This window comes from Rutilus rutilus, assembly GCF_951802725.1.
Source record: "Rutilus rutilus genome assembly, chromosome: 20".
NCBI classification, from domain to species: domain Eukaryota; kingdom Metazoa; phylum Chordata; class Actinopteri; order Cypriniformes; family Leuciscidae; genus Rutilus; species Rutilus rutilus.
Genome location: NC_140225.1, coordinates 15836454 through 15860915, shown reverse-complemented (window position 1 = coordinate 15860915; position 24462 = coordinate 15836454). Strand labels below are relative to the sequence as shown.

Here is a 24462-nt window from a genome sequence, read left to right as displayed (position 1 = left end):
ATGGCAACGGCAGAGCAGTGATAGCTCGCCGGGGCACACAAGGCACGGCATTATTCTGTCTCTCACTCACTGGAAATACACAGTTCCACTCAGGCGGCGAGCACGTAGGCAGGCGGACGGGCGCCTCGTGTTCAATTAACTCTACTCGTTCTGGGCCCCAGGAGCCCAGCCACCTGTGACCTGCGACGAGGAAGGACGTCGCTTAATGCAAAGATTATCTGAGAACACTCCAAATGGGTCATTAATCAGCATTCGGAGACAGATCCTTACAGACTGTATATTAAACGAAACAAAGAGTTTGCCTAATTATGTTGAATGGGAATAGTTTATATGGCATTGTCAAATGAGAAATGTGTATTAGCTTGCTGGAAAAAACTTGGTTTATTTGTCTTTGCTGGTTTAAACTGGACTTCCAGACTGGCTAAGCTAATTTTAGATGGATGCCAGCTGGTCACCTGGCCCTTATAAAACATCTTAAACCAGCCTAATCTGGTCTTCTCCCAGCCTGGTCAAGCAGATCTTTTGACTGGTTTTAAAAGGGTATTGGGCTCTCTTCAGTCTGGTTGAAGAGCAGCTTGACGAGGCTAGGAGACCAGCTTAAACCAGCTCAGGATAGTTTTTTTTTAATTTTTTTAGTTTTTTTTAGATGATATTCATTAGTCTACTACAAAACTACAAAAGTTTTTTGCTGGTCTTAGCTGGTTTAAACTGGTCCCCAGCCTGGCTAAGCTGTTTTTATCTGGATGGACAACTGGTCTCTTGCAATACAAATATCTAAAATCAGTCTAATTTGGTTTGCTGGACTCCCAGTCTGATCTGTTGGACTTGTTTATATGGGTTTTGGTCACTTTTCAGCTTGTCGGGCTGGGACACTTGCTGAAAAACAGGTTGACCAGACTGGGAGACCAACCTAAACCAGCTAAGCTTGGCAAACCAGCTTAATTTAGGTAGGTTTTTTGTATTATTTTTTTAGCTGTATTGCCAAATGATTCATTAGTGCTGGAAAAAAATCTAAGCTGGTTTGTTGGTCTTAGCTGGTTTAAACCGATCCTCAACCCTTTAGCTTATTTAGCTAGGTGGTCTCCCTGCCTGACCAGCTGAAACGTGAAAACCAGCCAATAAAAACTTCTTAAACCAGCCAAGTCTGGTTTGCTGGTCTGTTGACTGATTTTAAAAAGATGTTGGCCACTTTTCTGGCTCTGGCTGGGTGAAAAGTGCCAAAAGCCCCTATGATACCAGCTAACAGACCTGCCTGACCAATGTGGAAGATGAGCAAACAAGTTTAGCTTGGTTTAAGCAGGCTTTTATCGCAACGTCATTCTTTAATGTGGCAAAAATCAGCCCATATTCTTGCATAAAACTTCCACTGCCATTCATGTCAAATTATTTGACCTAAGTTGAAATCAAAAGCAATTTGTTTTATTAGCAATGGAAAACTGAAGTAATTAGGAAAAATGGTAATATCCAGACAGTCAAAATATATAATAAGCATGAAATCAAAAGCAATTTGTTTTATTAGCAATGGAAAACTGAAGTAGTTAGGAAAAATGGTAATATCCAGACAGTCAGAAAATATAATAAGCCTTATCTTAATGAGCTGTCAAACTGTTTTAAAGAAAATTCCACCAAGTGGGCCGAGGAACTGGGTGATCCTTTCACCATAATTTGCTTGCTTAGAAAAATACAGTATGTTTTATAAACAAGAGCTCTGGCCAGCAAGGATATGAGATTTTTCTTCTGTCTTTTTATGCTTCAAGTGGTGTCCGCTGCTTGCCAAGAGCAAAGCTGAGTAATGAGACAAGATGGAGAGGAACGGAGAGTGCCAAACGACTCCAGTCTCAACCAGTCTCAGCAGAACCATTCTAATGATGCGAGCCGCACAATGGAAGGTGACCCACTTATTGTGCCGCTTCCCTCTGTGACTCGCCGTCTCCGAAGACAACCTGGCCCAATTTCAACAGTCCTGTACACATTGTGTGCGATTATGTAGCTATTTGCTTGAGCATTATGGGTGGGCGGGTGTTTGGTAAAATACAGCTCAAAATGATCTACTGCAGATGTTGTGCCCACCCATAATAATAAGCCAAAATGTGACTAAGGCCACCTGGAAAATGCAGAATTAATGCGTGGAAATGGCAAAGAACTTCTCCTATTGAGGTCAACAAAAGTAATTAGATGCAAAGTGAAGTATCTGGATCATGCATAAATCTGAAGGAACTTCATCAGGTGCTCTGGTGTTTGTATCATCTGGCAAGAAAAAACAGGATTTCACGCATAATGCTTTCATTGTGCTGACTCCAGCCCTCATTGTGCCAAACAATGCCCTACAGTGCAAATGCAAAGCTACTTTAGACACATCTGCCTCTGGCAATAGCAACATATGCTGGACATTAGCTCTAGTAATTCAGTCAGCATGTTTGTATGTAACTCAAAGCAGACAGGAACCTCAGCATGTGCACTTTAGAAGCACTGATGGCAAATAATCATTGCATATTTATTGGGGATGATCTGTATATAAAATATAGGCATTTTCAAGATGGAAACTTTCCAAGCAAGTACTACATAAATACCTCTAATTAAGTTCACTGAACTGAACACAAAGTCAAATTTTCAGGTCACTGCCACGATAAAAAGGAAAACGTCCCGATAGTACTGCATTACTTAGTCCTACTGGCATTAGATGTTTAAACAGTGTCAAGATCGAGGTATACGTGTAATTAATCTAAGGACATCTCAGAAGATTGACTTGATTGCATCCATCACCATTCACCAAGATACATAATTTGATATCATTGATAGAGAGCAGAACTAGCAGGCAAAATAAAACTGGAAAACACTTTTTCATGTGGAAACTATGAAGATGAATGATCCAAAAGAAACGGAAACAAAAATCTAAATGCACGCAAAGAGTTATGGCCGCGTCACTCACATTTTGCTGCTAGCTTAAAGGGATGGTTCACTAAATTTTTTTAATTCTGTCATAATTTACTCACCTCAAGTTGTTCCAAACCTGTATGAATTTATTTCTTCTGCTGAACACAAAAGAAGATATTTTGAAGAATCGGTAACCAAATAGTTGATGGACCCCATTGACTTCCATAGTAGGAAAAAAAATTACTATGGAAGTCAATTTGGCCCATCAACTGAACTATCTCTTTAACGGTATTGCTGTTTTATGAATATTAACAAGTTTAAATTTATTTTTTATTAGGTTTACAATTAGGTACAAGCGTTATTGTGGGTTAAACTGACCCTAATTGGATTCAATACAATTCAGACACACACACACACACACACACACACACACACACACACACACATACACACACACACAAATACTATGAAAAATTAACCAAAAAAGGTAAAAACAGCAAACCTTTAACATTAATACTTCTCACACATAAAAAAAAAAAAAAAAAAAACTTGAGAAAGACTGTATTCTACATGCGGGACCATGGTCACAATTTACTAAAATGAGAGAATGTGCGGGGCTCTTAAAAAACATTTTATTTTAAAGAAATGTATACATTGTGAAAATTATAAATAATATTGTAACTATTATCTTTTAACATTTCAACATTTTAAACAGAAGCATAGAAAACCACAGTCTGTGTGTTTTTGGGTCCGATTCCAGGGGAACTGAGCATGCATTAACTAATAAAAATATCAGCCTGCAATGCAAGCATCTGCCAAATACATAGATATAAATACCTTCAGAGTGGTCAAGAAACTGATATAACAAAGTCAAATATCATATTGACCCACAAACATCATAATTGTAATAATAATTTGACACATTTATATAGTGCTTTTCTATGTACTCAAAGCGCTTTACATTATGGAAGTGGTGAAATCTCCTCAACCAGCACCAAAGTAATAGAAATTTTGTATGCGCGTTCCCAAATACATTAGTGTTGACATTTTACAGGCATGTTCATGACCCTAAATGAGAAAGTAACACAGAGGTCGAGTTACACTCACAGGATACTGCAATTTATAAAAGTTCATTATTTGATGATGCATTAAAAGCCTTGCCGGGAAAACATTTGTCCGTGTCTGTGCCGCTATTCCATCACAGGAATAAAAAAAAAAATTACATTATATACATATATTAAAATAGAAAACAGCTGTTTTAATTTGTAATAATATTGTCACATAGTATTGTATGAGTCTCATGTAACCAAGTCAAATTCATGTTTTGTGTCGTGTCAGTGAATGTAAATGATGACAATTTTCATTTTTGGGTGAACTATCCCTTTACTGTTAATAAAACAACAAAAAACAAAGAGAAAATCACTCACTGCTCTGAGAACTTTAATAGTAGCTTTAATAAGTATCAATGTATAATATATAAAGTGAAGTCTATGTAGTGTTTTATTTTTATATTTGTTCTTCAATATATTCTTTCTTGAATGCTTCTGTTAAATACACCTACGGTAGCTGGAAAAAGACAAGTTTTTTCATTTGTATATTATGTTGTGCATCTTTGTTCTTATCTTTTACTAATAAAGAAAATTTGGCCTAAATGTTCTTTATTATTTTATATGTTGTTGCCTTGTAAGGCTTTGTTTTTTTTTAAATAGAGACATTAGTTTGGCTGTAATGCTCAGTCACTTGCAAAATAGTAAAACCAACATGAAAAAGAATCATGATATGATCATTTTGCCTTATTGCCCACCCCTAATTCCAATAATTCAGAAATATAATATAATACAGGGGCTAAGGCTGAAAAGACTCTGGCAAAGTGCTTTAAGATGTTGACTACAAAGATTGAAAGAAAAGATCATTTTTTCAAAAACAAAAGTTTAATATACATTGGAAAAACATAAATATGTCACAAAATGTATTGTCAAATATGTGATTTACAGAATTATGTTGAGTTATATCTGGACATCTCAAATCAAACAGATTAACTTGACTAAAAAGAAACTGCTTTTTTTTTATATATATAAACTTAAATCTCCAGAATGCCGTTACAACCTTAAGTTGAATAAAGAACTCCTTGCTGGAATTTGTGTGAATTCACACTTATTAAGGGAGGGTTTTTGTTTTAGCTAAAGCTTAAAAATGTATGTACAATGCCAGCAAACCAATCACACGATTTCATTCAAAGCTATAGGATGATTGTGGCTAGCCTTATTTTCTTCCATCTAGTCCATTTCTGTCGTATCAAGCTCTGTGAGAAACTTCTGGCACTTAGAGATGAGGACATTAATGGCCTCGGTAACCAGGACATCAGGAGGGAGGATCCCTGTGGACTCCACTGAGACTAAAAAGAAAACACAGAAGAAAATGTGACAATACCTTTGGTAAATCACCACAAAACAAACCTAATGCAACACTTTTAGTTGCGAACATACATATGAAATGATCCCGCACTCTGCCCAGTTTCACCAAGTTCTTCAAGTCATCATGCCGAAGAACTTCTCTGCTGCATGTGTCCAAACGACTGTTGACAACCTTAGCTACCTTCCTTCCTGAAATGCATAATTATTGGATTATAATACAACAACAAAAGCACCAAATATCAAGACTACATGTAAATATAATCAAATAGTCCTACCATTCACATTCTCCAGCTCAATAACTCCAGGTGAGAAGCAGCGCTTTAACCTCTCCGCTTGTTCTCCCTCAATGGTCTGTAATAATGTGATATCAGGAAGGAGTCTGTAGCTTGCGGTGGCCACAGGAGAAAACTTGGCATGATCCTTGCCTGTGAGGTGCAACAAATCTCTCCAGTTAATTACACAATTCATAAACAATATACAGGAAACTAGGGATTGGACAATCGAGTTAGATAATAACTAAAACTTTATTAAAGAAAAATATATATATGCCTCCCTGGAAATCAAACATCTTCTTGGTCTTCTTGGCCTCTTATATTACTCACCTATTCCTTTGACACAGTGCATGACTATATCAAGTTCCTGCCCTGGTCGGAGTTGTGCCAGGAGAATGTCCCCATGCACAGGACCAATCTTGGCATCTGCAAATACATCGGCCTGATTTCCAACTGGGAGCCATTTTATGTCACCTGAGTAGACTGAAACAAAACACAAGTGTTCAGTGACATGTTGGAAAACAGTGCAGTGATAACTAGAATGTTTTGTCGTGGTTGGGAATTAATATCTTTGCGAAACCCTCATTATTTACACAAACTGTTGTTCCAAAACTGTAGGACTCTTTTTCCTGGAACACAAAATGAGATGTTAGGCAGAATGTTTGTGTTTGAAAGTCTAAATCCCCTTTTACTTTCATTACATCATTTTTTCCAAATAAGTAAAGGTGACAGTGACATAAACATTCAGCCTAACATCTTTTGTGTTGCATGTAGGGCTGTACAATTAATGTAAATAAAACAGATTCAATTGAAATATGTTTCACTGCGATGCAATTATTAAATTGCAACTGCTGCGATTCATTTAAATAAATATATGAGCTGCATGTTTCAGTATGTAGCACATGTTCATTTACTGTACATGCAAGCAGGTGATGTCATGATCCAGCGTTTTCAGCATCTCAGAGCGGCTGGGTTCTGGGTTACTTATAACATGTATTCAGGAAGACAACCATCTTCCAAACTTGTAATGAGAAATGCTTACAAACCAGCTGTTGCCAACAAAAGAGAAGCTTAATAGTTTAAGTTTTGAAAATGAAGAAATTAAGACAACCATTCATATCAGAATTGTAATTTTACAGCAGTACTAAAAAATGTATTTGATAAAATATTATATTATTGTTTACAGTGCAATATTACAATAATATTTCTTTCTGTTTAACATTTTTATATAGGAAAAATAATTCTTCATATAATAAGTAATTCATAATGATAATTATTATTATGTTATAGTAAGAAATAAAAAATGTTAGGCCAAAATGTGCAACCATACAAATAAGCACAGCAAACGTGGAGACGTGTCCGATGTTTTTTTGTTTTTTTTTACCCATAATTTAAATGTTTCCTCAAATTGTGCAGCCCTAGTTGCACAGAAGAATTAAAGTCATATGGGTTTGGAACAACACATAACAAACATAGAGATGAGTGAAAAGTTTAAATTAGTTTTATAAGGCACAAAAAGGGTAGAGAGAGGGTAAATAATTAATCATGTAAAACAAAATGTATATTAAAAAGTAAACCTCGGGAGAAAAAATAAAATGCCTGATTTTGTCATAAAACAATAAACTTAATTTTATTTTACTCACCCATGTGATTGAGATATAACTCCTTATGATCTGAAGAGTCTTTTGGGGCTCTAGGATTTCTTGAGCATTTTACCTTCAGCTGAAGTTGAATTGTGTCAATTTCTGTGCCTTCCTGATCCTCTGATAAACACAACACACTCAGCTGTCAAACTATCATCAATTACATTATGAGAAAACAAAGAATAATCAACAGTCTTTAACAACTTCAGTCAGTTTGGGCATTTGTGGCACCATTACAAAAATGACTTTCCTCAAGATCATCTTATTAATTGTCACTTTAAATGTACTTCCAGAATTAACTTACCCGAATTCCTGTACTCAAAAAGACGAGGATCTGCTTTAATGGGCACAAGACCAAGCCTATGAGATAAAATCTCATCCTGAATTATCGATGTGTTATTGTAAATGAAGACTTTCTCAATGGCCATTGTTGGGACCTGAATAGTCAAATGGATGAGGAAGAAAATAAACACTACAGTTCAAAGAACATGATGACTGTCACCTCCTGATTTAATAACAGATGATGATGATGGTAATACAACATGTACACAAGCAGACAATAAGGTCATACCTCAGCAAGTAAAATACGGCGAAAAGCATTGGCGATGGCAGCGTCAATTCCAATCATATCAAACTCCAACGTGTTTTCATCAGAATTAACTATATCGATCCTGAAGTTCTGGAAGAGTAATATACACATTTTGCATCAATCACGTATTAAACGCCCGACTCAGCACGATATTCATTATAATAAAAGGAAAGCCTATACAATTCACACCTTTTTGAATTTTTCAAAGTCCCATGTGTCATCGTAACCTGGGTAATTTCCTGGATAATCTGTAGTATGGACCTATAAATACAGTAAATAGTAGTTACATATGTATCTTACAGAAATACAAGCTAGTAAGCATGATCATATGAATAAAATAAACAAAAACAGTTTATGCACGAAGAAACCTACATGACATGTGCAACGTTTTATAAATTATGCATACTTAAACTGAGAATGAAACAACCTATATCGACATGAACACACAGTGAACAGTATATAAATAAATAAAAATCCCGTAGAGTGCATAACTTACATTTTTTACGCCAAATTCACCCAATATTACTCTCTCACGAATTTCATCCACGTTGTTCATAGGCGCCGCCATCTTTGCTGTCATTCCTCTCTTGTGCCGATAGAGGGTAGAACACTTCCATTCAAACACCCTATTCGAAAAAAAAGTCATTTTATAAATGCTTTATTTAACAAAACAATACACATAGCAAATATAAGAAATAAAAAACATAAATTATAAAAATAGACAACAAAATAATATATAGGTTTTAAGAAAGGGTTATGCTTTGGCGTTCTTTAAACCCCGTCAATATTTCAACAGACTGATAAAAAAATTTATTTAACACAAACTGCACAAATTCTACAAGTTGTCTACATATGCGAATGCGAGATCTACCTAAAGTTTTACCATTGTCCACTTGGTCGTGTGTGTATTTTGACTACGACGAAAAATATAATATTTATTATATTTTATAATATTGTGTGTTGATGCAGTTCATTAAAACACAGAGTAGATTTCGTAAAAGCTTTTCAAATTAAGTCCGTTTTTTTAACACAACAACCGTAAACTTAAATGAATCTTTTGTAAAGACTTTGTCAGTTGACCCTCAATCTCATAAACATATTGTTCTGGTCTGGATGTGTGAAGTAGATAAGCGAACTATGAAGGGAAATATAATAATATTTTGTAGTAATAATTTATTATATATTTGTTTGTTTATTTATACATTTTTATATTTATTAATTGATCAATTTATTTAGTCTTTCCTTTGGGGACTTTTATTCTAGCCCCATTAAACTACGTCACTGGAGTATTGCGCGCACACCGTGAAGGTGCACAAGTGAATTGAAGTATTTCTAAACTTGTACCTGAAATTAACTATTCGCGGTTCATCTCGAATGAAGTCTCTCAGCTTCTCAAGATAGACCAGGCAGGCGTTCGTAGTAGTTCTCCAGCAGTTGTTTTAGGGGCTTCACACTTTGCGTGCTCTATGGACGGAACTGTGGACGGAGTTGTATTGGAGGAGGAGGGATCCACGCGTGGGTGCTTTCAGACAGACGCTTCCCTCTGCGAAGAGGACGAGAGCCAGAGAGCTATTGAACAAGATCCCGACGACGAGGTACAATATTAAAGCAGCAAATTAGTCGAGTTTTTATTATAAAAGTGCTTTAACTTGTGTGTAAGCTGTTATTGCATATATGAACTACTCAACTAATAAATATGTTTATTTACATGTATGTAAATAAAACTTGTACTTATATGCAATTTAAACGCTTATTGTGAAAAAGTATATGAAGAAATATATATATACAAACACTTATTTATAATGTACATTCTTACATCTAAATGTGTATATAACATAAAGATAATAGTTTACACAAATATTATAAGTAACGTTACATGTATATATGTATGTGTGTCTGTGTGTATGTGTTTTGTTTTTAGCGTTCCCTGCCTCTTAGGGAATTTTATCCCTATATTCGCTGTGCCCTCTGCAATGGATTTTTCATTGATGCCACCACCATCACAGAGTGTCTTCACACTTGTAAGTTCACATTTCCTGCAACGGACCCTTTGTTCATATAATCTATGATCTACAACAATGTTTTGCAACACGCCTGCTTATTTAACTTTCGCCCTTTTTCTTCCTTAACAGTTTGTAAGAGCTGTATTATCAAGCACTTTTTCTACAGCAACAGGTGTCCTAACTGCTCTATTGTCGTACACCAGACACAGCCACTGTACAGTATCAGGTAAATTTAGTTTCATTGATTTCTTTCTTTCTTATTTTTCTTGTCAGTTTCATCCTTGGTGAACTATGTGTTTAGGGCGTTGTGTTGTTTACCAGTTTTGGTCTATCCCTAGAGTTTTAGTCTAGCTATTATATTCAGGACAATCCCTTGTGTCTAATTAGCAATAATAGCCTCACATATGTCCCAGGGATTCGTATGTGCTTTAGTGTTTAATTACTGGTCATGTTTTAACATGGTTGCCGAGCTCAGAGTCAAATTTCATCCCTTTTTCTTTTAGACCTGACCGACAATTACAAGACATTGTTTTTAAGATGGTTCCATATTTGGAAGGAGGTTAGTGAAGTTAGTTTTCTGCTACACATTTGTTGGCCCAGTTTGTCATCCCAGATATATGTGAGAAACGTTTTACAGAAAATAAGTTGTTTGTGTTTTTCCTCTCAAGATGAAAGGTCGCGTATATGTGAATTTTATAAACGAAGAGGGCTAGACATTCCTAAGCCAGGTTTGTTCAGTGCAATCACTTTACTAGTGTATTCTTTGAATATGAATATATATATATATATATATATATATATATATATATATATATATATATATATATATATATATATATATATATGCATATATGCATTTTAGCGTTTGAGATGCTGAGAAATATTAAGATTTGAAAGTGCTTATGATTTATTTTTCTCTTTTTTTTTTTTTCTCCTAGTGGCAGCTCCATCTACATACCCATTGAAGCTGCATCATAGACAGAAGAAAGACATGCTGTCTCAGTCTGTTTTTACTATTCCCTCAGAGCTAGATGTGTCTCTGATGTTGGAGTTTGTGGGGTCAGTAATGTTGATTGTGATTATGCTTATATAAGTGATGTTATTCTGTTTCTAGTGCTTTCAGTCAGTGCATCAAAGTGCAATAACTTCAGAGGCAGAGCAAGAAATTGCATTTTGACAAAAGATAACAAAGACAAGTTATTTGTTTTTGGAATAACATGCACCGATGAATCGTGCAATAAAGCCAGCAGCATGGATTAAGAAAGTAAATGGAGTAAAGTTTGATTACATGTTTAATTTCAAATGTTCTGAATGCCATGTAGGTTATGTTCACTAGATGGAGCTAAACTGTTAAAAATCAAAAGACTGTAAAGCAGCAGTTCTCAACCTTTTTGACTCCAAGACACTCTATTGTCCAACACAATATTTCTGATATGATTATGCCAGTGCTACATGTTTTCAGTTTGTTTTGTTTTTTACAGAGAATATTGATGTATTAAATTAATTAACAGGGATTCATTTTGTGATTCCAGAATATTCTGTATGATCTTCAATAAAAACAATAGTTATTCTCAACCCCATGGTTGAGAAGCCATGTGCTTTTTTCTTTATTAAAAATGATCTGATTTTACACAATTGATGTAATACATCTATGATTTATATATTATATTACACAAATGTGATTTGCAAATGTTTCAGCTAACATTTTTTTTTGTGCATATCTTTGATTTATAGAGCTGAAGAGGGTGTTGAGAACTATAAGGTAATGTTTTTTTGCTTCTAATAAGAGTGGCATTTAACTGGGATTTTTTGTGGTGATGTTTTTTCTGTATCCACATGAGATAATGCATCTTATATTCAGGCAACACATTCCAATATTATTTGTTCTTATAAAATATAAACAGATGAATCATTGTATAGCATTGAGCTGAAATTATGTTGAAGGTCTTGCTGAATTTGTCATGATTATATTTTCACCCTCAAGCCCCTTGAGAGGAAGTACGTGCGAGTGTCAGGGGAAGCCACTGTCCGTCATGTGGAGCTTTTTATCAGGAGGAAGATGGAGCTGAGCCAAAACTGCAAGGTGGAACAGCTATTTTTTTTCCCTTTATCTTTAATCTCACCCACAGATTTTGAACGCAATGCATATTTTTAATTATAAACCACACTCTGTATCAGGGTAAAGTCTTGGTCTTAAACAGCTTTCTTTTCATTAAACCAGACGCATAAATCCTGCCTCAGACAGTCTGCAATGTCAGAGGTCTGAAAGATATGTGGGGTGAACATCCCCCCCAGCTGTGCCAGTCGCTCAGTAATTCATACTGACTGGACTGGCACTACCCTTCATGCCAAGCAAAGATGTGCTGAGTCATTTAATGCAAAAAATCTTTTTTTGTCTCCTTATTTAACTAAATTCAGCAAAATGATTGCTTGCCGTCTTTAGGGTTACTACCATAGGTCATCTTATGAAAGTGTGATTAAAGAAATTGTTATTAGGATGTTCCTTTTCACTCTCAACACTTCAGTGACTCTCTGTCACACTTAACAGTCCTGCCACATTGCTGTTTAATTACTTTTCTTCTAATCCCAATTCTGGATAAGGATTTGAGTCCTTGAAAAGAACCACAGCTCAGTCAAGCATAGAAATGAGTGTCTTGCAGTTGTGAATAACAGTGTTTCTGTTTGAAAAGAAAATCTAGAGCCGTGTTTTCATTATTCAGCTGTCACTTCTGCAGACTGACAGAGCTGTCTCCAGTTTGAGATCCATATATTTAAACGTTAACACTATTTTACAGTGTCCTCGTTATAAGTTACACGTACTTACTATGATAATAACAGGAAATTATGGCAACTAACCCTAAACCAAACCCTTACCCCATATAGGAAATACATGTTAATTCATTTTAATTCATTGTATGATTTACAATGTATCCCATATAGTAGATTCACAGTGAGGAATCTACTTCTGTATTCACACGATTTGGGGTATTGTAAAGATATATTCTGGATTCAGTTCAGGTTGAGCTTAACCAACTGCATTTGTGGCAGAAAGTTGACCACAAAAATGAATTTGACTCTCCTACAACTGCTGCCATGACAGTGTAATGCCATAAACCCTAACACCCAAAACTGCTGATTTAAACCATTTACAGATCAAATAATACTCAAGTTTTAATAGACAAATTATTGTGCTATTATAAAATTATAAGCTTTCCATTTCTGCTTTTAAATCCACAGAAAGTCAGTTCTGAAATGGGGATAAGTTGAAGTTTTATTTTTTGGTAATAAACATTAATTGCAATATTCCTGTGCATGGTCACATGCAGCAGTTGTTTGTGAAGGCTGCTTGCATGTTGCGAGGCTAACAGTTGTATCTGGATTACTGGCTTAAGGTTTTTTCCTGGCTAAGTCTGATCTGGCCCGGTGTTGAACACCTCATAGTGCCAGGGACATCTACAGGGATAGAGGTGAAAGAGGAAACACAAGCGTTTGTGTGCTTTGCTCCAGGACAGCCTGCTATGCTCTGCTCCACATACACTCTTAAAATTGTCTAATCATTTTGGGATTAGACTGAGGCTGTGTTGTATATGGTGAATTGAAGTTCCATGTGGCATTTTAGGGTCACTGAAAAAGCACTCCTCTAAATAGTTGTATTAGTGGTCTTTGCTATTGCTCATTTTACTTGTGATATGTTGTGAACTCTCAAGATTAAACTTTGGTAATGTGCTATAATCTGAAATGATACTTCAAATCATGCAATGTTTTGAGGAGAGGTGTGCTATTACTTTTCCAAATTGTTCAGATTAAAAGCATTTGCATAACGAATGATATAACAGATTAAAAAAACTAAAAAAAACAGACTTGGATCACAATTTGCATTGCTCCTTTATTTGGCAGGTTGATGTTGTGTGTGGAGATCATCTTCTTAAGCAATACCAGTCTTTGAGAGAGGTTTGTAACACCATGGGACAAAATGCATTGCAGGTGAGTGTGTGATATAACATACCTTTTTCATATTTTTGCTTTTCATGCTATTTTTGCTCTCTTTTTTTGCCTATCATCACTGCGTAAAATTTAAATGCGGCTAAATATAGCCTAGACATACAATAGGCACATAGGCTACTGGGAATTGCTCAAGTCAGTAGTGGTTTCACTGAGATGTTTTTAGAGAGATTGAGCCTGAAGTAAGCTGTTAATAAGTGTGAACTACAGGCGCCTTATACAGTTCCTGTCTTGTTCTTCACACAGAATTACATTAAAGCCTCACCAGCAGCTTCAAGTGCTGATGCCTCTCAGAATAGCATTTTACAGTTAACTCTTTTTGAAAAAGTTGTTTTTTTTGTTGCAGTTTTAGTTGTATTAAGGATTTTGTTATCTTAGGAAATAAATTTTTTGTTAAAAGAGAGAAGCCAGAATCAGAACACTGTCTTTTGATACAGGAAATTGACAATTTTACTTAGTTCTATATGTGTTGTAGAGTCACAAAGACTCTTTAACCGTCACAAAGACTTTACACAACAATTTTTTTTTAAAAATGAAATCTGATCATTCATTGTGGTTAATCAGGTATCGATATAAATATTGTTTGATTAAAAAATACAGTAACATTTTTTATATTTTAAAATCTATTATTGAAATTTAAAATGCCTACTTTCTATTTTAATATATTTAAAAATGTAATTTATTTTTGTGATGGCAAAGCTGAATTTTCAGCATCATTACTCCAGTCTTCAGTGTCACATGATCCTTCAGAAATCACTTTTAATAGAGTGGTGCAGGTATGACGTCACTTTGTAGGCCAATTGGCAGTTAGCATCACACTGTTTCCCTCGACAAAAACCCAATGGGGTTTTCCCATAAGCTTTTGGATTATCTCTAAAAACGAGCTCTGTGATCAACAAAAGTTTATGATACTTGCTCGTTTTGTCCATCAATGTAATTATCACAGATGAACACAAGGTTTATGAATTTTGAAGCCTAAATGCAGTCGCCAGAAGTAAAAAGCTAAAGGTAGGTTATAAACGAACTGCACCACGGTCCCACGACTTATCACTGAGCCTCCGACAACTCTTCAGTTTTTAATCTAAAAACATTTTCCCAGAACGTTTGAGAATAGTTTATGAAAGCGCAATTACAAGCGTAATGAGGCTGTAAAAGTGGACTGGAAGTGCTAATATGCTAACTCGTTTCTGCGTTTTGGCCTACAAAGTTATGTCACACATGCACCACTCTATGCTGAATTGATGTTCAAGAAACATTTCTTGTATTTTATATTATTGTTTTCAAAGTTGTGCTGTTTAATTTTTTTTTCTAAACCTAGAAATCTTTTGTAACAATCTAAATGTCTTTACTGTATTTTTTTATCAATTTAATGCACGCTTGTTGAATAAAAATAGCAATTTATTACCCAAAACATTGCTGTATACGTTGTATTCCTTAATACACACATTTCTTATTCTCCCCTTTTAGGATGGCATGCTGGTTCTGCACTTCGGACTCGTTCTACCTGCTTAGTAAAGAGGGAAGATACAGAAAGACCAACTACTGTGAAAACTACAATGCACAGTAGTTTTATTTCAAGGGCTAAACTGAATTTTAACATACAAGAGTTATCTTATGCAATGATTCTTTTCAATGAGTCTTCCTGGATGCCTTCTGCTCAAAAGGTTTAAGAATATGCCAGCATTCTCTATGCCAAATGCATTAAGAAACATTAGCACTGATTAGTTATTTCTAGCAAATACTTATTTCCACAGCCGTAAGGCTTCTGTAGATGCTCTTTTATGTTTGCTAGGGGAAAACAAAGTCATTTTTTACACCTTTCACACCTCAGAGAATGTATTGACATGAATTTAATTGCTTGGTTTTTGCATGTCATTTTGTGGTTAAATGTGTTGTGCATTAAAGTAAATTGGTACTGAACTACCTGGACAATACCTAAATTGTTAGATTTCTAAGTATTTCTTTCTTTGCAAGAATGATGTACATTTGGTTTGTCTTTCTCTTCTCAACTGTTCTATGGGCGTTTAAGGTTGTTTCTGGTTGTTATTTTTTCTTTGTTAATATCAGATGGAAATCTTTTTGTACTTTTTTTGTTGCCATATTGTGTAATAACATGGCCTTTGAGGATAAATGAGCTTTCAAATATGTGTTTTCATATTTTGCAATATTAAAATTGAAGTATTTTTTGTTTTTAAAACGGCTTTACAACTAAATGTGAATCTGTGCATGACCAGACAAGAACTTATTGCAGATAAATACTATGCAACTATTATGCACTCGTTTTCATTCTGTCTTCTTTTTAGTTTTGCTAAATATTTTGACCAATTCTTATTTGCTCTTTGTGTGCTGCTGATTTCAGGTTGCTAGACTGTCTTATTTACACTTAAAATAGAGCATTAGCCTAAATGTTATGAATCATCTTTCACCTCATGTAATGCTAGTCCCCTGTAGGAGATTCTTTGTTAAAACCATTATCAGAAAATACTCTGGAGAGTCAGAGGCTTGGTGCAAGAGTGAAAGAAGATGCTCAGTGCTCATTAACCCTGTAGAAAATGGTTTCCAAAAGAACCACCTCAAACAGCCTCTAGGATTTCGTTTCAGATATCATTTGTCAATGTATTGTGTAGGCAGAGGTGGACAATGTACACAACTTGCTTACTTGAGTGAAAGTACAGATATACTACTGGTCAAATATTACTCCGTTACAAGTAAAAGTTGTAAAGACCGATTTTTACTTAAGTAAAAGTACAGAAGTAGCCTACTCGTTTTTAAAAGTACTTAAGTATCAAAACTAAAGTAAATGTCAATGCATTGTTTTATTGTTGCATGTAATATTTACAGTACCTTATGCCTCTGAATCTATGCCTGCCTACCTACCCTTATATCAATATCAAATTTATTTCTAGAACACAGATTGAATAAGTGCACTCAATGAGTTTCGGGCACCCAAATGGCTGTTCCCTCATATAGTGCCCTATTTAAAAAAAAAAAAAAAAAAAAGGCTTTTAGTATGAATATGTTATCCCTACTGTTATCTATAGGCTAGTGTGCTCCAAAATAATGATAAAATTCGCATTTAGAAGATCAAACCCAACGTTGGAAATGAAAATCAGGTTAATAAAATCCAACATCAGATTGACGTTGATCTTCAACGTTGGACAGACGTTGTGTTGTGGCTGAAAATGAAAATTGGGTTGACACGAGAAACCAACATCAGTCAGGTTCTGACGTCAACCCAACTTTCATTTCCAACCAAAATCCAACCCCTGCAACCAAAATCATCCCCTGACTGACGGTAGGCCTACTACTTTCTACTCAAGGACCTTGACAGAAATGTAGTGGAGTTAAAAAGTACGATATTTATTGTCTTTTAAATGTCGTGAGGTTAAAGTAAAAAGTTTCCAGAAAAAAATTATACTCAAGTAAAGAACATATACTGAAAAAGTGCACTTAAGTAGGCTACAGTAGCCTACTCCAACCTCTGTGTGGTGGATTGCAGGTCCAAAACTGTTTATCTGATATCGCTTTTTAATGTTTTACAAGCGGGTATATAACATTAACCATGATTTGATGATCTGATTAAGGGCATCGCTATATCTCTTTTTACCTTACTTGTGTGAATTTTAGATCCAGGGCTGTCTTGGTGCATGATTATAACGCGGATTTACTGACTTTTTTTAACTGGACAATGATTCATGAAGGCATCTGCCATATTTTTCATTGATTGTTAGTCCTTCAGAACAATGCAAAGCAGTAGCCGTGTCGTGTGGAGGATATAGTCATTTCTTTAAATTCTCTTACTGTTGTGTGTGGAGAGAGAAAGAATCCATGAGCCTTTAGGACATCAGTTTTCTGCTATTGAACAGGCTAGTAGCCTACTAGATGATATGTTCAAAAGTTTCGGGTCAGTAAGATTTTTTTAATTAAAGTACCCTACTTTTATTCAATTTTTATTCGTTTTTTTTTTTTTTTTTTTTACTGTCTATTCATCAAAGAAACCAGAATTTTTTTTATCATGGATTCCACAAAAATATTAAGCAGCACAAAATGTTCCTTGAGCAGCAAATCAGCATGTTAATAGTGATTTCTGAAGGATCATGTGACACTGAAGACTGGAGTAATGATGCTGAAAATAAGCTTTGCTATCATAGGAATAAAAAACATTTTGAAATATAATAAAATAGACCAGTTATTTTTGGTTCTAATAATATTTAACAATATTACTGTTTTTACTATATTTTTGATTAAATAAATGCAGCCTTGGTGAACATGAGAGACTTCTTTGACTGTAAATCTTACCGACCCCAAACTTATAACTGGCAGCATAGCTCTAACAGAACATTGTTTAAAAAGGCTCAAACCATAAAGTCTTGATAATAATCAAGATCACTATGCCTAAAGTAAAAGAGTTGCAGGTAAATGTGCTAAATCTTAGTCTTTAGTGAGTTTTAAGAATAAATATCCATTAAGAGCTGTAAAGTATTCAATGGGACAGAAACGATCAGTGATGTTGAGAGTGATCTATGAATGAAAAGACATAACTGAACAAACATTTTAATTACTGACTTTATTGTAGTTAAGGCATGTGTTACAGTTAATTAAGTGGTTTGGTCCCTTATTTGTAATATGCCATAGTGCTTCCCAACAAACCTTTCATAAATAATTGTGAATTTATCCATAATCATTTGATCAGTGCTGCTGGCTATATCTCGGCCATCCTTCCATACTGAGGCTCATTTTTATAGTTCTAACATCATCAAAAGGACTAAAATACTCTCTGAAACTACAATAAATAAACACACAGTAAATTTGAGGCCTATGTTCTGGAGTATTAAACCAACATACTGTAGAGATGGTTTTTGAAACATTATATCACCAATTACCATAAACAACAAGTGGCAGTTTTCAGCTAATAGCAGTGATTGCTGTGCCAAACACTCAAAAGACTGCTGGGAAAATTGCTATGGAAGCTAGATTTAACAACTGTAATATTCTTAGTTAGAGTTAACATCAACAGCATCACTCTTTTCTGCCTTCTTAATCACAGCGGATTCCTCCGTGTTTTCCTCCCGCTTGGCTGCTGCCTTGGATTTGCCGTGTACCTCCTCCTCTTTCTCTTTTTTGGGATTGCGGGTTGAGGTGAAAGCAGAGCGGCTCTGATACCCATAAGTGATGCTGGGTGCGCTGGAGAAAGTCACCCCAGAACTGAAGTGGGTTTCTTCACCCTCCAGTAACTTTCTATGAGGACATTGACAAAGACTGGTCAGTTATTATTCATTTTCATTCTCATGCATCAGTTCTTTCCATGTGCAATAACACTGAATCATTGGTGCTTTACCTGTACGCGGCAATTTCGATGTCTAAAGCCATCTTGACATTCAGAAGGTCCTGATACTCTCTGAGGTGACGGGCCATTTCACTCTTAGTATTTCTAAGGTCAGTGTCCAGCTGCCCAATTGTTTCCTGGTTAATGGAATTGAAAAAAATACATACAGCGATATTAGCATTAGCACAAAAAGATTGTGATAAAATTACAAACATAAGGAAATGCATTACATGAAACCATCTAGCACTTTTCACATTTACATAACCACTGTTGAGTATTTAATTTAGCTCAGCACCTAAACTAAACCGTCCTGCTTCTAAAAGCTGATGTGAACCTTTATCTCTTGACAATGACTGGCCATCTCGGCACAAAGTTCAGATATGCTAATCTGATTTACAGTGGCACTTCTTTCACTCTTTAGAGATGAAAGGTCATAGATCATGTCTGGGAAAAACCTCACGTCAAAATGTATTGGATTATTTATGTTGCAGAGTATTAACTAAAGATATCTTTCAGGTTTCTGTCAGCAAGTGAGCATGACCTTGCAGAAATCTCCCTTGCAAAATCCTCTTTATCAAGAGACTCTTCTTAGTGGAATTAACCTCGGCCACCTCTTGTGTGCGATTAGTTCAGCACCATGGACAGAGAACTCTGGGTAGTTGACATGGTATTTCAAGCAGTTTCAGCCGTGTCATGTGGTATAGTTCACTCAGACTATATTAAACAACGTTTTTACTGAACTCCTTACATTTTTCATGAGCTCATAATAATTGGGTGATTAAATTACATGATTATATTTTTAAACCTTTATGTGTCACACAGCAGGACCATTTAAATGAACTAGCGAAGGCAAATGGGTTATTACCTGTAAAAATTGTGCAACACAGTCACAGCACCTAAAACATACACTTTCCCTTATATATTTATAAAAAAAATGCATGTAAAAAAGTTAATTGTGTCAACAAACCTCCAGAAACCAGTGAGTTAGTCTACATGACTCACTTATTCAAATATGAGTTACATTTAAATGTAAAATAAGTAAAAATACAACAACTTAAAGGGGACTCCTTAAGAATAATACATTGTTGTTTGAATATTCAGATATAGATATACAGACAGACAGACAGATAGATAGATAGTTTTTCATTTCTATATGTTTATTCATGCATGCTCAACTTCAATAGGAAATGTTATTTTTACCTGATAACCTGCGACCTCGGCATTGTGCGCATCTTCCATCTCGCGGATCTGCCGTTCAAGAGATTCATTTGTGCCGCGCAAGGTTTCAATTTCAATGGTTTTGGACTGTAGTTGTCGCCGGTAGTCATTGATCTCCTCTCTCGTGGCTCTCATTGCCTCGTTGGTTCTAGTGGCCTGTTCATTGAGACTGGTAAACTTTGATTTGTACCATTCCTCAGCAGACTGAAGGTTCTTCGACGCGAGGGTTTCATACTGCCCACGGATCTCTTTGAGGGCCGAGGTCAGATCAGGCTTGGATAACTCCACTTCCACAGATATCTGGGCTGCCTGGATCATATTAGTCAACTCCACCACCTCTTCATCATGCACCTTCCTCAGAAAATTGATCTCGTCCAAGAGGGACTCGACCTTTCTCTCCAGGTCCACGCGCACCATGGTGGCATCATCCACATCTTTCTTGTAGGATCTGAGGGTCTGCTCTGCCTCCTCGCGCGCTCGCATCTCATCCTCAAACTTCCCTCGAAGTTTCTGCAGTTCTTCCTCGATACTATCTCGTTCAATGATAATATGTGATTTTTCATTGTTTATCTCGTCCACCTGAGCTCGCAGATCGCGGATCTCCTGCTGATAGAGGTCTGCGAGTCTGGACGGCTCGTTCTGCCTCTGGCGCAGACTCACGAGCTCGGTCTCCAGAACTCTATTGTGCTGCTCCAGATTGCGCACTTTCTCGATAAACATCGCGAAACGGTCATTGAGACCCTGAAGTTGTTCCTTTTCATTGGTTCTGACGATTTTAAACTCGTTATTTAACACTGATGTTTGAGAGAAATCCACGCTGTCGAAATGGACCGGTGAGAAGGAAGATGACCGGCCCGATCTCTTGTAGTAGCCCACGGGAGAGGCGCTGCTGCGGGATAAAGAGTGAGACCTGAAGCCGCTGGAAGACATAGAGCTCATTCTAGAGGTGGAACCGGTAAAACGAGGGTTTTCCCCGAACATCTTTCTATAGGACGAGGACATGTATTGATCTGATCCGTAACTCATCTTCGTCACAACTAAAGGAGTCTAAAATGGGTGTGCTTGTCATTATATAGCCTACCCGGCGGACTGTCCCATTCAACAGCCTATCATGTTCCCTCTGGTGGTGACAGTTAAGATGAAAATAAACCTTTTTCGAGAGCATTAAAACATTAATTTAGTTATGTTTTCAACAGGTTTGACATTTGCACATAAGAAAATGATTGTCTGGCCATTTAAACAGATGTGTGTGTCGATGGAACTGTCCAGGTTTGCGCAGTGCTGAATGGACCAGAAATTCAACAGTTAAACCCATTCACCCTTGATTTGAGATCTTGTTTTTATTTTTGGCTTAAATGTTTTGGATGGCCATGTCATTTCAGTCTGTGCATTACAAATAAAACACTTTACCCAGACGTACTTTTAAGACACAAAATGTTACCTCTTTTACAATATTTAAAACTGCTGATAAGGGGGGATTTTTAAAGCTAGTTGGTCTCCTAGTCTGACCCAAAATGTAAACATTAATTACACCACTCTTAACTCTTAACTAACTTAAACCAGTGGTTTTAGATGGCTTAAGCTAATTTTCCACCGTATAAACCAGCAAAGAGACAAGGATGGGAAACCGTCTTGACCAGCGAAACAGATCAGGCATGGGCAGCAGGGTTAAAAATGAAATATTTCAGACGTTTATACAAATGTTAAAAAATTAAATGTAAATTGTCCTCAGTCCTCCACCTGCATGAATTCCTCCCCCACTGGGAAGAATGATTGGTTTCCTAAGAAGAATGTTAGATAAATTGACCACATTTCATAAAATTGTATACCTCATTTACATATATTTTTAGGATTAAAAAAAAAAACTATGTACAAAATGTTTTTATTTAATTTTTTTATTTAGCTCTTGATTCCTGATATGAATAGTCCAAATCATATAAAAACTAGCCTTGTTTTTTTAATCTGGCAATACGGTCTAAAGTTGACCACCAGTAGATGGCGATATTTCTCTTCCAATCCAATCTTTTCTGTGATGAGTGTGCATGTGCATGGGAAGGTGCATGATTTCCACAGATTTCTGCTTTTTTTTACTTTTTTTTTACACGTATTACTATCAGTTACACTTCATAAGCATTAAAAATGCACATTCTCTTCGTTTTATTCATGTCTCTATCAAAAGACATGAAATAAAAAAAATAGAAAATGAAATAAATATTTTTACTAGTTGTTCTGTGTGACAGGGTTTACTGTGTGATGTTGTATGTAACATCCTACAAGGTAAAAAAAATAATAAAAAAATAAAGAAAAGACAAAGAAAAACACATACCCTCATATCATTATCAAATGTATTTATAGAAAACAGTTCCAGTAGTAGGATTGAATGTGAGATTGAATAAGTGCACTCAATAACGTCCCCATGGGCCAAAGCACCCCGATAGCACCCCCAAAAATACTTTCTGTAAGCAATTATATTCAGGCTGTATTCTATGGAAGCCCTGAACCGCATGGTGAAGAAGAAGAAGAAAAACATATCTTGTTATTTCGAGATATTAAGTCGTTATTTCAACATAATATCTCTTATTTCGACATAATATCTCGTTATTTCGGCATAATAAGTCGTTATTTCGACATAATATCTATTATTTCGAAATAATATCTTGTTATTTTGACATAATAACTCGTTAATTCGACATAATAAGGGGACATTCTAATATGCATTAAGCGTCATTAAGCGTTCTAATGGTTTTCTATGGGAGGAAAATGCTTAACGTGTAATTAAACACGTTGCGTTCATATTCTGGGCTCATCTGATTTTTTATAGTATAGCCTACTTTATTATGATTTGAGTATCATAATGATTAATAAATGCACGCACAATTATCCGTGAACTTGATAAATATTGCAGATATGTTTTACTATGCACAAACAAATGCCTTTCAACTTATGTGTGCAAAATTCAGAATTAAATGAACTAGTGCAAAGTGCCTGTTCAAAATCAGTTTTTGTGTGTGTTTTTAGTAATTGTTGGTTCGGTGTGTTTGAGTGCTCATTGTTACAATTACACAGCAAAAGTTCAGTGACATTTTTATTTATGCATGGTAGAAAGCAAATACTGATACTGACATAATGATATGCAATAAATATGGAAAATTGAACTACACGATTGAGGGAGCAGGCTACACAGTGAACTCCGAGAAAACACTATGCTTGAGCAAACAGTTTGTGAATAAGCTACTACAAAGGATGGCCGTGAAAGAGACTGTGAACGCATTGAATAGGATATGTTTAGTTGGTGAATAGCATAGGCTACTATTACACAGTAGCGATAACGTTAAGCGCACCAGAATAAAATATAATATTCAGAAATAAACAGCATAGCTGACTTACAGATTCAGTTAACATCCACAAATGAATAAGCGCGTCGATTCAGGAAGCAGTGCAAAGTGCCCGTGCAAAATCAGTTTTTGTGTGTGTTTTTAGTAATTGTTGGTTTGGTGTATTTGAGTTAGGGATGCACCGATCCACATTTTTTCACTTCCGATCCGATCCCGATACCTGAATTTGGATATCGGCCGATACCGATACTATTCCGATACCAGAGCTGTGTTTGATTTAATATTATTATTATCATTATTGTTTATTGCAACATATTGTATATGTTGCTGAAATATGAATGATATGTTATGTACGTATGTATGCATGTATGTCCCAAAAGGCAACTTGAGGTAAGTATAAGGTCAGAAAAGGAAGTCAGAAAAACAGGAAATCCTGTTTACAGGAAAAATCCCATTCTGAAAACAAATATGCAACTGTAAGGGTTTCAAATTGATTGTCATGTCAATATTTATTACATTCCCAAAATGTCAAATACTTGCGTCTTGAAATATAAGAAAAGTGCAAGTGTAAACATCTTACACACACACTATCTGAAGGGTGATCCTTCGCTCTGATGCAGTAAATGCTCGATCAACATCAGCATCGTGCAAACAAACAAGCGGATTTCGCCTCAGACGCGCGTCGATTTCGCTTCAAACTTTTGCTTTTTACGCACGTCAATTTTTCTCTGGTCGCGCGAATGGATTCAAAATATTCAAGCGTCCAAATAGACGCGGTAGACGCGA

At 35.8% G+C, this 24462-nt stretch overlaps 3 protein-coding genes across 4 annotated transcripts; 1 reads left to right on the top strand and 2 right to left on the bottom strand.

The window, feature by feature from the left end:
• Window positions 1–4786: 4786 nt before the first annotated feature.
• Window positions 4787–9339, bottom strand: polr1c (RNA polymerase I and III subunit C). Its single transcript, XM_084391857.1, has 10 exons — window positions 9137–9339; window positions 8289–8418; window positions 7982–8053; window positions 7775–7882; window positions 7508–7640; window positions 7204–7323; window positions 5891–6043; window positions 5564–5713; window positions 5361–5477; window positions 4787–5269 (listed from the first exon to the last, which is right to left on the bottom strand). The coding sequence occupies exons 2-10, from the start codon at window positions 8370–8372 to the stop codon at window positions 5151–5153; spliced, it is 1056 nt and encodes a 351-aa protein (XP_084247983.1). The 5' UTR covers window positions 8373–8418; window positions 9137–9339; the 3' UTR covers window positions 4787–5150.
• On the top strand, window positions 9092–16067 carry pcgf6 (polycomb group ring finger 6; the record flags this gene model as incomplete). Of its 2 annotated transcripts, none has more annotated exons than XM_084391858.1 (10): window positions 9092–9387; window positions 9714–9813; window positions 9925–10021; window positions 10299–10354; window positions 10464–10523; window positions 10734–10854; window positions 11530–11557; window positions 11780–11878; window positions 13693–13779; window positions 15265–16067. In XM_084391858.1, 10 exons carry the CDS (start codon window positions 9259–9261, stop codon window positions 15307–15309), a joined length of 822 nt encoding a protein of 273 aa, XP_084247984.1. In that variant the 3' UTR covers window positions 15310–16067. The 2 variants fall into 2 exon arrangements, with proteins under 2 accessions (XP_084247984.1, XP_084247985.1); XM_084391859.1 differs by having other exon boundaries at window positions 9259–9383; window positions 9713–9813.
• Window positions 16068–18345: 2278 nt separating this feature from the next.
• On the bottom strand, window positions 18346–21449 carry inaa (internexin neuronal intermediate filament protein, alpha a). The gene is made up of 3 exons (XM_084391622.1): window positions 20324–21449; window positions 19136–19260; window positions 18346–19035 (listed from the first exon to the last, which is right to left on the bottom strand). The coding sequence occupies exons 1-3, from the start codon at window positions 21365–21367 to the stop codon at window positions 18792–18794; spliced, it is 1413 nt and encodes a 470-aa protein (XP_084247748.1). The 5' UTR covers window positions 21368–21449; the 3' UTR covers window positions 18346–18791.
• Window positions 21450–24462: the final 3013 nt, after the last annotated feature.